Here is a 14,642-nt window from a genome sequence, read left to right as displayed (position 1 = left end):
TTTCAGTAAGTTTGGCTTGAACGGGCATTGTGAAGGCTCAGCTGCCAAATAATCCCTGGAGGGCTGAGGGATTTGCTTTTTCTTTGCCTGTGGTGGGGGGCTGTCTTTTCCTCTGTGCACACTGGGTTTGTATCTGACTCAAACCAGCAAAAGACTTTCCTCTGGTAGCTTTGCAGCTGGAAAGCTACCATCCTGGGCAACAGCAGGCAAGTCCTGTCCTTGTCAACTAATCATTGCCTCTGGTTGCCAAAGACCAGTGCCAGCTCCTTCCAGAAAGCTAAAGCAGAAGAAGCTGCGCAGTGTGAACCTTTAACTTAAATAATTGATTAAAAAAAAAAAAAAAAAAAAAGAATGGGATCTATTTTCTTCCATCTTATTTTGGCTAAATTTGGACTACTAATCCAGGAGCACTTGTTAGTGCTGCTGCCCATGTGCTTGCCTTATGAAGGCATGGGTCCCATGGGAGAACAGTGTCATGATTTCAAACCAAAATGTGTTCCAAGTCCTTCTGTTACCTCATACACAGAATGGGGGATGACAGAAATAATCTTCCTACTTAGAATAGGCTCTGGTGATTTACAGTAGTGAAACAGTTTAGGGCTAAAAAAGTTTCAGTGCATTTGGTATTGCTTAAAGAAAGCAGACCCTTTAAAATGAATGTTCCAAATCATTTTGAAATATTGCAAAGCACAAGTTCCTGTTTCAGTTAGAATAAACCATTGTTCAGAGACAGAGCTGCTCTCCACAAAAGACAGCTCTGCTGCAACAGTAGCTCATTATAACTGAATGCATCAGCTCCTTCCACACACAGCCCCCTTTTCCCTTACAGGTCTAATTACTTAGCCAGGCCAGCCCTGCAGCCTTGTCAGGACAATTAACCAGACCCAGCTATAACTGTATCCTTGGCTGTGATGGTATAACTCCTTAATACCCCTTATACCAACGCTTGGCCCAGTGCACCAGGAAATTCTCTTTTTTTTTTTTTTTGGACAGCTGCTAGTGAGAATAGCTCTTTATTTAGTGCTTCCATGAACTGTTCAGAGTGGTTAACATCAACAGCAGCACAGTAACTGTTTGCAGATAAACCTTACATAAGCACATTTTCCGCTTCTTGAGAGCAATGTTTCTGTCCCTGTTCTGAATTTCATGGCTGAGGTTTTTATCATGTTATCTTCTTTGTTGGGGTAGAGCTTTTGTAGGAAACTAGCTTGCTCTAATTCAGTAAGTTGCTCCTTTTTCTTTTTTTTTTTTTTCCACGGAACATTACTGCTAAATATAGTGGATATGGTCACTCAGAGACCAAGAAAGCAAGAGGAAATGCCAAGAAAAAAATGCACTGAAAAATAAACACAAACCTTATATGTAGAAAATTTAAGTATTAATGCCACAGCCTGCCCTCCTGATTGCAGGAGAGAGCCATACAAAGTCTAAGTCCAACACCAAGTCAGTTAAGGACAGGTACAGTCAATCAATTTTTTTAGTACTGACCTACCATTAAAAACCCAGTCAAATGAGTTTGTGAACATACTACAAAGCTCCTGGTGAGGCTTTGGTACTCCCACACTCTGTTTTTTGGGTATTTTGGTCAAGGACTACATGACTGCATAGTCTGGTCTTGGCCACAACCTTATGGCTTGTTTCCAGACATCAGCTCAACTGGGACTTGCACAGGCACAAGGAGGAAGGCAGGAAAGTGACCAAGAAAGACTGAAGAGCAGGAACATCTGCTGGAGCCATGAGCCCTGCCCAAGTCTGGGAGCAGCACATGATGCTGAGCAGTGCCTGGTCCCCTGTCACATGAGCAGTGTTTCAGGTGAAAGGACAGTAATTCAGGACTGAAATCAGCAAGACAGCATGTGAGGAGCAAATTCTGCATCTTAATCCCTTCAGGCTCAGCTTTTTTGTTCTCTGTTCTGAAGAGATACAAGGTGTAAGCAATCCCAGTGAGGCAGTGGGTGTGAAAACTGAAGCCAGCCCTTCCTTGAGCTGCCCTTGCTGTGTGGGACAGAAAGATTTCAGGGCTTCATAGCCATGGGCATCAGGTCAGAAAGGAAGAAGCTCCCATTGTTTGCTGACTGGGCTGGTAGCATCTGCTGACCAGGAGATGATTAACTCTGCTTGCCCAGGCTGGCCTAGGAGCAGCCTCATCATGACTCACAACTACAATCTCCTTCAGTGCAGTAAGAAAAGCAGTTTTTAAAACCTGCTACTTTTGGCACAGAGGAAGGAAAGTTGGTGAGAGGCATCTCAGCAGGCACCATCATGGAGCTGAGGCCACCAGGAGGCCCTGGGGAACCTCCCATGTTCCCAAAATCTCATTCACTCCCATGTAAAACAGGTACCCACAGTGGTTCAACTGATTCACAGATCCATTGCCTCTCTGCAGTGATAAGCTTTAATACTAATGTGGGTGTATGTGGTGAGAAGAGAAATTCTGCTCCTGTGCTGGGGGTTTGCAAAGACCAGAAGTAGAAATCCTCCTGCTGGGAAGGCCCTGGTCACCAGGCTCAAAGCTGTGACCAAAAATCTCAGTGTCAGATGCTCAGTGCAAGATCTGATGAAGCTGAGACTGAAATATGACTAGGTAGAGAAAATCAAGCCTGTCACTAAAAATACAGGAGTGATTTTTCAGTAGGACATGATGAAATTTTCTATGCAAACAAGAGGCACTTGCAGTGGTGTGGCGCTGGCACACTAAAGTCATAATTGAAGTGTCACTTGTAACTTCGTCACAGATGCAGAAAGGGCTGCATTCATAATAATATACTTGGTAAACTCAATTTAAGAAAAAAAACCACCATCTTATACATAGAAAATCTCATTAGACACTTAAGAGGAAGCTAAAACTTGCATGGAAAGTATATTTCTATTGCATAGGTATTGTACATAGGTACAAGAAGAATGAAAAGGACAGGGCTGAAGCCCATTCTCATTCCTTCAGCCTGCTTGCATAAACTTGCACATTTTCCTTCTCCTTGGGCCACAAACAGTCCACTTTAAAAGATGGCGTGGATTCTCATTCACCAGTTACAATCCTGAGTATTAGAGTCTTAAAAAAACTGAAACAAAACAGAAATGTGACTGTAGAATTTTTAAAGCTCTGCTCTGAAGCCAGCAGTATTTCTTTGGAATTGTAGCATGGCATTAAAAATGGCAGTAAGGATATTCCTGTTTATAAGCTTTAGTATTTAGAAAAAAATTTCCTAGATTTAATCTATTTTATGTTCTCTCAAAGGTTTCTTTCCCCTAGGATTTAAAAGCATGACTGATACCACCTGAATTGTTTAGACAGCAGCATTGCAGGTAGTCCTATAGTAAAGTGTTTAATGTAGTTTGAGACTTTCTATATTTTCTAACTGCTATAGTCCTGGACTTCAATAAAAAACAAGTTTGCATAACTCAGCTGCAGAATAGTCTTGTTTGCACCTCTGCTTCAGTTCATTTTGTGTCTGGTTATCAGATGACAGAAGATGAAGTGTTTAATTTGAAGGCTTTAGAAAGCCAATATATCAAAGTTTTAGTGGGGCTAAAGATAAGAACTGCTTTAGACCACCACTGCTCCAAGAACCAAATGATTTTTAATTTACACATGCTGGATTTACTGAATGTGAAGGTTTCTGCTTTTCCAGTGACAGTGATAATGACCAAGACATCCAGCATAACCCTTGCAAAATTTTATCATGTGATCATCATACAACATTTCAAATGCTAGATTTATAACATCTACTTATTTTATATGACCCTTCATGGTGAGATGGTCTTGCAATTTATGGGTACTAAGTGGCACACCTTTGTGCAACTGGGCATTAAAAGGCAACTAAAAGTTTCCAAAGACATTTGTGCCTTTGAAAGAAGCAGCCATTGTAGGTGGATATTGCCAAATACCCTGTGAACAAAATGTTCTGTCTTTACAATTGCAACACTTCCAACTAGGACTCTGCCTAACCTATGGATAGGTGCTAATTTATCATCCTGATAAAAGTACATGGAGGGTTTCACAGTAGCTTGCAACTCATTACTGATAGACTGAAATCTGGCAGATGTGCACCAAAGTGAATAGAGAACAGAATTCCAGTAGGAAAGTAGAAATGATCAAAAACATAGGGGGTTCACCTTAGAAAAAGAAAAAAAATGTTCTTCTGAGACTGCCAAATATATTCCATTACTTAATGCATATCATCTTCCAGATATTCAATAATGGATTTGAAGAACAATTAGGATTTTTCATTTCCCTTATGGAGCTGGACTCCCTGAAATATCATTCCCCAAATTCAAAGCAGTTTTAGAGGAACAAAAACTGTAAGAATGCCAGAAGACACACAACCCTTGCTTTCTGCCTACCTTGGCAAACCTCTGCAAAGGAGGTGAGGGCAAGATGAGTCTAGGGATTATTTATAAATCATCAGGAGGGATCACACCCAGCTGTCATGACTCAGACCTCACCTACAGGGACAAGGGTATTAAATGCAGTCTTGTTATAAAGGTGGTGCTTGAGATCACAGAACTGTTTACCATGAATATTATTGAAAGGCAGGAAAACAAGGCCAGGGGTACAAGCCTGTTTAGCAACATTTGAGCACTAGCATTGCACCGATGGCATTATTGCTAAAAAAATGAAAAGCTTGGGTTTAGTTTAATCTTGTGTTCCATCATGCTGTGTTGTCTGTGTCTGATACCAGATTAAAATAAATCAAAATATGATTTTCACCTCTCTCTTTCAGTTTTGCCCTCTCAGAGAGATGGTATTTACTCCAAACCAAATGCAATAACCTCCTGCCAGCTGATATGGCCCCTCTGAGTAAGGGCATGAGCAGTTCCTGATTAGCCACTTGTGCTTGGGACCACTGTGCTTGGGAACACAGGAGGCAGCTTGAAAGCAGGGGTAGAACAGCTTCAAAACAGCTCCAAAACTTTGTTGAACAGTTAACACTAACTGTACAAAATTCAGCACAGCTCTTGGTAATTTTTGCCAAGCACTAATCTACACTGTGAATGATAGTATAGAAATTACTCTGGTTTTAAATTAACTTGGACTAGCTTTTAGCTACTCATTATGCCTCTCATCTAATTTGATCACCCTTCTAAAACCTCATTATTTCATTATTCTGCATATGAAAACTCTATGGCATCACCTTTTATTCTCCTTTTGGCCCCCTTTCTCAAAAAAAAAAAAAAAAAAAAAAAAAGCAAAAAAAGCAGGAAAGCCTGATTGTTTCTCATTATACAACAAGGTATCCAACTTTTATATAGAGGAACTTTGCTGCATGGTCTCTGACTTTTAAGCATTGGTCTTTACAACCAGAGGCCATAAATAGACAGATGAAACCTGTTACCAACTGAGAAGTGAAGCCTCCTCTCTGCTACTATTAATTGCTGATTTATTCTGTCCACAAATCCCATGAGCAATTTTTGCAAACAGGAAAAAAACAGGAAAAAAACAGAAAAAACCCTCTTGTTTTGGCACTTAGTTCCCTAGGCTGCTTACAGGGTCACAGCATCAGGGACACAGTTGCCATACTGCATGCTCATCTGTATTCCTCAGGTTTTGACATTTCTTTGCAATGTAGCAGGAATTAATGACTGAACACAGGTTCTCAGTCAGTCCAGTTCCCGCTGACTAATGGTTCCATCCTTAGTGTTATTTACTTCTTGGTTAACCTTTGTGTCAGCCATAGGTTTTATTGGAAAAGATTTTGCTGGGAAAAGTCACAAATACTGCCTATGGAAAATGCAGAGATGTGATGACTTCGGGCAATGCAGGGATAGGATCTTTCAGAGGATGACACAGAACAGCAAGATTAGGCTTCTGCTCACAATTTCCCTCTAGAGTACTTGATACCTCTAGACAGTGAGCCTGGGGAAGCTCTCCCAAGGCTGATGTTAGCCTTTGTGAATGGCCTCTTGGGTCCTGAGGTTATTAATGGAACTCAGGAAGAGCATGAAATCTGCTGCTGATTCCTGGAGACCTTGCTCTACCCAAAATAGAAACCTATTGGCAGATGGTTGGCTTGACTCTTATCGTTTGCAAGTCTGCCAGCTAACCTCTCCTAATCCATTTGATACATCCTTTATTGATCTAGGGCTTTATTGCTGCTCTGAGCATCATGCTGTAGAGTCAAACATCTCATGAAAGTCTATTATGCCCCTGCCCATCTTTATTGGAAAAGGCAGTAATCTTGTCAGAGAAAGAAAATGAGTTTGCCTGCAGGACTGATTTTCCATGCAACCATGCTGGTAGCCATTAATCATATTCCTCTGGTCTGATCCTTTATCAATTGACTCTCCTCTCAGCCCTTCTGTTATTATTCTGCTAGGTAGCAATGTCAGGCTAATCAGCCTATAATTATCCTGGAAATCCCCCTTGCCCTTTTGAGAACTGACAGTTCAGCACTCCTGAAGTCTTGCAGCATTTTGCTACCAGTCTGGAAAATGATTTACAACAGCAAGGCAAAGATGTGTGCAACCAGAGATTTTAATGCTTCAGAGCAGCAATGTGGCTAACAAGGTGTTCTGCTGAACCACTCCAAATATCTTCTAAGGCCTGCTCCTCATATTTCTTTTATGGAAGGGACTGTTATTTTTTTATTTGCAGGTACAACAGTGATGTTTTAGCAGATGTATTGAGAGAATCAGCTGCTCTTTGCCCTTCTAGTGATCCAGCAACAGATGTGGGACCAGGTTTTCAGTGGCAGAGCAAGGGCTTTTTGGTATGCAGCTCCCAGCCTGCTCCTGTCCTCCTCACATTCTTGCACATTGTCCAAGACTGAGTAAAACCTGGATACAACTCCTGCTTGGGGGACAGAAGGGAGTTCCAGCAGCCACACTTGCACTGCCACAAGAGCAGCTCTGGCACTGAAGTAGAAGCAAGAGATGTCAGGGAAATGATGGGCAGGAAGGCTCCAGCCAGTGGCAGTGCCAGCTTCAAGCACTCACCAAGCTATGGTCATAATTTGCTCATTTCCACTTGTACCTATGAGAACCTTTTCAGTTATTTCTCTAATGATCTTCCAGTGTAGCATCAGCAGGCAGGTGTTAAATAAGGTAAAGGATAACAGGCTCCTGATGCATCCTAGCTCCCACTGGCTTGACACATCTTCCCACAGATTTGTGTGGCTACTTATCTGCCTCTTATTACCTGTTATTTATATTGCTCTAGCTAGTCTGCCATCCACATAACAAAGTTCACAGCAGAGCTAATCTGTATTCAAGCTCTCGAGGCAGATTTTCAGACACAGCCACAGTGTTGGCTTCTCCAGGGCCTGCACCTCCATTTGAACTTTGTCAGACATGGTTCATGGTCTTGTGATAAGGCAAAGGGTAGTGGGCTCTTGTCTTTACTTTAGGTGGCTGCAATCATATCTTTTAAACTTATGCAGTACTAAATATAGATGTTTGGCCAAAGTAGACAGTGGCAAAAAGGAAGCTTCTAATTGTTCCTAAGACAGAATCAAAAAATATTTTCTAACAAAACCCATATATATTGAATTAAACTCCTGGCCAATGAAATCTGTGTTAAAGCCACCAAATGAATTAAAGAACAACAAAACACCCTTGAAATACCATCAAAAAGAAGACACTGGATTCAAACACAATAACTCTGAATCCAACAGCAACTGCTTATTAACAGTCTTGCAATATGAGTCCTATTCTAAATGAAGTGGTGCCAAGAGCTTCCACAACATTGTAAAACTCCTGAGTTCTGCACAAATACTGTATGTCATTAATGTAACTTTGCAAAGATATTTAATACAGACTATCAAGGACTGGAAGGGCTTTTCAAGGACTGCACAGAAGTTAACAGAAAACTGTTGGCTAGAAATACAGGACAAACAGTGCACTTTGCAGTTTTTTTCCCTCAAAGTTCCCAACATCAAATGATTTACCAGCTGACGTAGGTAGTCCTGGATTGTGCCGGGATAGACAAGTACACTGATGGCAACCAATGTGTTGAGAGCAAAGTCAAAGATCTGGTAGCAGAAGAAAGGGATGATCCAAGCTGCATGTTGCTAAAAAGGAAATAAAATAAAAACTCATCAACCACAAGTTATAATAGAAGGATATATAACTTCCTGTACTAAAAATTAAGGAATATCTAACACAAAACAGTGTTCAATCAGCTAGAAGATATATGATTCAGCCAAAAAGACTGGCCAAGCCAGTTTGGCTGCTGAACTGTGATAATATGTGTGGTGTAAATCCTACAGCTCATTATAATAGGATATTTAGAAACCACATGATGCATTCCCCCCCTAATTATCAGGATTAATGCTGGGACAAATCGCAGGCTTGGGAAGTAGATGGGAAAAAATTCCCTTAATTTTAGTAGGTACAAGAGTGAATTCTCTGAATTCACAGTTTGACCTGAGCTTACTCATATTTGAACTGCAGACAGTCAACACAACAGGGCAGCACGAGGCCCTGGGATACCACTGATCTAAGCAATCAGTGCTGCTGCATCTCTCACTTTTTTTTTTCTTTTTCCCCTCTCAGTTTTTGGCTAAGCAACTAAACAATGTATTGTTAGAAAGAAATTTTCTTCATTTTATTTCTATAGAGTTGTATAGTTTGCTTGATTTACATCTTCCCCAAATATAATGAATTACCTTATATGCACCATATGTAGCCATCGCACATATCAGAATCATAAGAAGAGAAATTGCTGTGGCAATGCACATATCTGAAAGAGAAACACATCAAAATGATTGCAGGTAAATTCAGAGCTTGGTTCAGTTAATTTGCCATCCACCTCATGCAGAGCGTCTCAAAGGGCAGGGTGAGAAGTGAGTGGAGATAGGGTCAGATGCATTATTCATCCATTGCTGAAAGAAATCTCTGGCTCTTGTGGGAAACCTCCAATATATGAGAAACACAGACAGTTTAACTTTTCTGAGAATTTTCAAAAATCAGAAGCAGTCTTGACCAGAAGACCTTTTTGGTGGTTATGACTATATCTGTAGGAAGAGAGTGTCTTCTTTTCTGTCCTACAGGCTGGTTTTGCACAAATAGCTGCAGTGTACATTTGCTCACATATCTCTTTAAAAAATCCTTTTTTCAAAGGAGAAATTAATTTTTAAAAGCAAACGTGGCAAGTAGAGGCATCTTAGGGCAGAAGTGACATGCATGTCAACCAAGAATTCTACAGAGATACACAATTTATTAATGAAGATGCATAACTGTAAGCAAAGGTGAAGTAGCAAAGGAAGGAAAGAAGTAGATATAAGTTCCTCAGACACAAACAGAAGGAAAGAGATTCTGGGAGAAAAAAAATTACGTATGTTTGGTCTTTTCATATGCACTTCCCTTGAAATCATTACAGGTCACAGTCAGGATACCAGAAGTGCATTTCTGAACCTGACAGAAAGTTTGGGAGTGCAACTGAACATTGCAACCACTTTTCTGAGGCTAAGCCAGTGCCATCACTCCAGCACATGATGAGGAGCATCCCACAGCACGAGATAGTTCCTCCAGCTCCCTGTCTGCATCAAAATGAGGTTCTGGGTAGGTACCCTAGACCTTCATCAAAGTCCCTTAAAGGTCGTGATCTGGTAGCTGTGTACAGGTCTCACCTACCACCACCAGGCAGCAGTGTAGGTTCACCCAGGTCATGGATGAAGAGCAAGGATAGACACTGTCTTGTCTGTCATTTGTTTCCAGCCTACAAGTATGATCATCCATGTAGAAGACAAAGGACCCAGTCCTTGATCCTGCTCTAACTGAGGAAACACAAACCTGGTACTAGTGCAGAGCTCCTGCTGGCACTAATCCAGATTTCTGCAGAGGAACCTGAGACTTATGAAGCTGGCAGAAAAATGAACAAGATGAGACAGTTGCTGGATGGTGGCTTGCTGGCTTCTGATAAGATTTGTACTTCAAATCCTTCACCAGTTTGTTGCCCTTCTTTGGGCATGCTCTAGCACCTCAACATCCTTCCTGTAGAGAGGGCCTGGAGTACAGATGTCTTTACTCACAGTGCAAATGCTTTGTCTTGTTGACAAAATAAGCAGACCCTACCAAGGAGAGGCACGAGCACTCAGTGCTCACTGCTTCCCACCCAGTACCTTCATGCATCTCTGCTTGGAGGTATTTGGAAATGCCATCAGGAGGCAGCTAAGTTCCTTACTCATAATTCAGGAGGGTATGACATCTCAGTGCATCCTAAATGGCTCTTTAGAGACACTTCCTTCTCCTCTTTGACTGTGTAGAGAATCCAGACTTCCAGTGCAGACATCTGAGCTGCCTTGCCACTCCCGGTCATCTCTCTAAGAGCTGTAAGGTTGTGCTGTGCCTGCTAGAGGAGATCTGAATTCTGCTCTCAAGGGGAAGAAGCACCCATGAAACAAATCTTTACTAGTAAAGTGCACTGCAGCCTCTTCTGACACTCTAAATTGTCTAAATTGGTAAAAGAGTTGGACTCGATGATCTCTGAGGTCCCTTCCAACCCAGCCAATTCTATGATTCTATGATTCTATGATTCTATGATTCTATGATTCTATGATTCTATGTGTGGTCACTAACTTTGGCTGCCCACATATACCCTGTGAAATCAGAATGATTGTGAATAGTCCAGGTACACAGGAGGTGGTGTGAGTTAGGCCCAGGCAGAAACAAAGAACCACAAGGCTGCTCACCCACTCCTGTCCCCACTGTGGGACAGGGAGGAGAAAACATAACATAAAGCTTGTGAGCTGAGACAGGGACAGGGAGGGTTCACTCACCAATTATGGTCATGGGCAAAACAGAGTCAAGTTGGGGATTAAATCAGTTTAACTTTTCACCAGTCAAACAAGAGCAAGAGACAATGAGAAACAAAACCAGATTTTAAAAACATCTTTCCCCACCCACTCCCTTCTTCCCCAGGCCCATATTACTTTGCTCTGGATTTCTCTACCTCCTCCCTCACAGCAGCACAAGGGGGGGTGGGCTGCAGTCAGTTCCTCTCACATTGTTTTCTGCCTCTCCTTCTTCCTCAGGGGGAGGGCTCCTCACAGCCTTCCCCTGCTCTACCATGGGGTCCTTCTCAGGGGAGAGTCCTTCAGGAACCCCTCCAACACGAGTCCATCAGGCACAGACTGCTCCAGCCTGGGCTGCCCATGGAGTCCCTCACAGCTGCTTTGGGAACAGTCACCTCCCCTGGCACAGGGTCCTTCATGGCTGCAGATCCACATCTGCTACACCAGGGTCCTTCAAGGGCTGAAGGGGACAGCTGACATCTCACGACATGCTGCAGGGATCTCCTCCCCTCCTTCACTCACCTTGGCAACTCTTCTCAGGGATTGCTCTCATCTCCTCCCTGCAGGTCTTTTAGCAGTTTCCTTTCCCTTTCTTAAACAAGCTAATTGCAGAAGTGGTTTCACCATTAGGCTTGGCCTTGGCCAGGGGCAGGTCAGGAATTTGGAGCTCGGGGAGCTTCCTGCAGCTTCTCAGACCACACCTATGGCCTCCTGCAGTACCAAAGCCCCACCAGACAGACCCAACACAGGAGGCAATGAAAGAAAAGGAGAAAAGTGGAAATGGCTGCCAGTAGCCACTAACCTCAGCTGAACCTCTTGTAAAGGAGGCTCTTGTTTTTATTTTAACCATCAGTTTGACCGCACTGCTCTTGTATTTATTCTGTCCATTCTTCATCCCAGTCACCTACTCACTGTATCCAAGGGGAAGCTGCTGTCACTGTCACTTGCAGCAGATGCATCTGTCACAGCCCTTGCTTTGCTCATGACCACGGCAGTGCTGGCTCACAGCCAGAGCCTGGCAACTGAGATAGACTCCACATTGATGCTCTGCTCTGATACACTCATCCTCCCTGACTCCAATGTCTCTCTAGCTGTGTTCTGCTGTGCCAAGTCCTAGTTGGCTCGAGCTGGTTCTTTTTTCATTTAAGGCTTCCTTGGGTTTTTTGAGCATTGTCAGCTTCAATTAATCAGAATGAAACATGATATGTAGCACATTAAAAGAAGAGCTAACAAGGGTATCTGAATTTTTTTCCAGCCATGTTGTACTTTGTATGGCATTCATGGATAGATAGGAGGGCTGTACTTGGACCACTGCAATGGTTATACAGCCTATTGTTCTAAATTGCTTTCTGAGTGTTCTGCTTAGGTTTAAAGAAAACAATTGGTTTTTTTTCCTCTTATAACTTACAGTGAGATCCTACCTTGCTGCCACACTGGGGAGAAGATGCTGCTGGGGCTGGGCCTCTGCCATGGGGTGTTTGCAATGCATGGCAAGCCCTGCAGCTGGAGCTCCCTTGAACCCATCTCAAAGCATTTCCTTGCCTTCCCCTCTCCTCTTGCAGAGGAGGCTGGTGGCAGGTGCTGCAGGGATAGGAGGGAGCAGCCAGCAAGGCCAGTCCCTGAGCCAGGACCTGTGTGGAATGATAGAGACCTCAAAACCTCCAGCTTATCACCAGCCCCAGCCCTGGAGCTGATTGCTGCCTCACAGCTCTAACAGCAGGGAGCAGAAATCTGCTGCTCAGCAGCCTGCAGTCCTTAGGCAGGTTTGGCTCACCCTTCCAGCCTTGTTTATGCAGCACCCTGGCTTCCTTGCTGCTAGCTGAGGATTACTTCCTCTCACTCTGCAAACTGTTTGTGCAAGCTTGGTGCCACTGCTGCCAGCCACCATGCAGCCTCCTCAGTCACAGCCCACATGGGGTGGTAATTTCTCTCCAGCAAAGGAAGGAGGCCAATGAGAGCAAAAGTTTTCTGCACCTTTGAGACCATCTCATTTACTCCAGAAGATAAGGCTAGATAGGGGTGAAGGTGCAACCCTGAACATGCTATGCTGGGACAGGGATCTGCTTTATTCCTCCTCCTTGTGACATGGGGCTCATGCTACATGGGTTGTGCTCATAGATCCAAGCAGGAAGAGTAACTACTCTTCCACTTCCCTTCACCTCTCAGGAGAGGCCCAAGCCTGCTGTAATTAGGTTTCTTTATTACATTTTTTCTATTTGAAATAATATTTTTTAAGCCCTGGGTGCATGTCATGTTCGGCAGCGAGAGCACCACATTATCCTGCCCTGCCCTGAGACATGTGGTTATCTCATCTCCCCATCCTAAGAGGGTTTTGGCTTAAGTTGTTGGCATTGGTGTAAAAGATGCCCTCAGTGTCTATACAGCACCCATAGGATTTAAGTCCTTATTGTCACAGGGGGCTTCATAGCATCACAGACATCTGTGACATTGTGAAGGCAGTACATAAAACCAAGCAACACTCACTGCTTGTTTGGGCTGTTGGCTTGTCAGGATCATGGTCCATGTTTCTGGAGAAGCTGAGCAGGAGGCTCAGGTGAAATCCTTTGGGAAGTAAAAATGATTTATAGGGCATCTCCTGCCCAGAGATCATTAGTTTTTTAACGGCAGCAGTATTACATTGGGCAGCTCACACATTTCTAATTTTTCCTACTCCACTTTCTAGTGTATAAACTCCCCCAGGTCCTAAGGAAATAATAAAAAGAAAGATGAGCCTAAGTGGGCTCACTAAATATCCAGCAGAGGAGGAATCCCAGCATTTTTCCTGCTCCCAGATATATGTCTGGGAGAGACAGCCAAACCACACACACTGGTGTCTTCCAGTTCCTCCACCCATTGCATGGCAGGTCTTGGCAGACTTTTCCCTCTCTTGTGTCCTTTTCTAGAATAGAAGGGAAATGATATAACCTACATCTTTTTCTCAGTGCTCAGATAAATCCTTTCTCTGCTTAATCAAACAGGGATTTTGGAGCCTCTGGTAATGCCTTGGGAAACAAATCTTGAAATTAAGGATGAGGCCAAATTCATGGAAGAACTAATGCTGCAGTGGCATTTTCAAGCAGTTTGCATTAGACTGGCTCCTATTTTGCCCGTGGCAGAAATTCTTCCCATTGCTGGAACAGCAAATTGAAAAGTCTCCATAAACCAGGCCTGAGCACAGCCAGAAATAAACATGAATACAAATGTTGGGGAATCCTGGTCTCTTGGAAGTTAAGGGAAATCTGTCATTAACTTGAGGTTAGCCATAATTTCAGTGCTGTGACTCAGCTGGTAAGTTTCTTTCCAGCTGATATTTTCAGATCTTTTATGATGGAGCCTACTGGAGGAGGGAGGAGTCTGTTGGAGGAGGGAGCAAAAGGGAGAAACATTTTACAAGCAAACTCTGTGTTTGCTTTTTTGTTGTTGTTGTTTGCTACTAATAGGAGCATCAAAAGTAATAAAGAGAATATAGCTACTAGTATTTCCATCATTATTATTTGTCATCACAATTACATACAGGTAGCAATTTTGAGACTTTCATTGGCATAAAAATTTACTTTTCTTTCTCTATTCCAAGCACATTGTTTCACTATTAAGATTTTCAACACATGCAGCTAAGCTGGGACACATTTCTTTAAAAAAAAAACACCAATGTAGGACAAGAGAAGAGAATGTGGAAGTCTATCTGATGTTTTCTCTTGTAAGTAAACATTTCCACAGGTTTGAACAAATGTAGCCATACTTAAAGAAAAAAATTTATCTCCTGTCAGATATTTTCAGAAGCTATACAGGCCAGTAGTTTGATTCAGCTGCCTTTACTCAGTAAGACATTAAACTGGATGGAGAAAGAGAATAAAAGGAGACATTAATGCAAATGTTCATTCATAATTTAACTGCCTGTGAAATGTTCCCTCT

At 42.7% G+C, this 14,642-nt stretch overlaps 1 protein-coding gene across 1 annotated transcript in view; it reads right to left on the bottom strand.

The window, feature by feature from the left end:
* Positions 1 to 14,642, bottom strand: part of LAPTM4B (lysosomal protein transmembrane 4 beta) — a 56,603-nt gene that overhangs the window by 24,532 nt on the left and 17,429 nt on the right. Inside the window, exons 3-4 of the mRNA XM_030446387.1 lie at positions 8,604 to 8,677; positions 7,884 to 8,006 (exon numbers count right to left, since the gene is read on the bottom strand). Coding sequence (XP_030302247.1) covers positions 7,884 to 8,006; positions 8,604 to 8,677 — 197 coding nt within the window. The remainder of the gene's footprint in view (positions 1 to 7,883; positions 8,007 to 8,603; positions 8,678 to 14,642) is intronic.

This window comes from Calypte anna, chromosome 2 (assembly GCF_003957555.1).
Source record: "Calypte anna isolate BGI_N300 chromosome 2, bCalAnn1_v1.p, whole genome shotgun sequence".
Lineage (NCBI taxonomy): Eukaryota > Metazoa > Chordata > Aves > Apodiformes > Trochilidae > Calypte > Calypte anna.
This window is presented reverse-complemented; position numbering and strand designations above follow the sequence as displayed.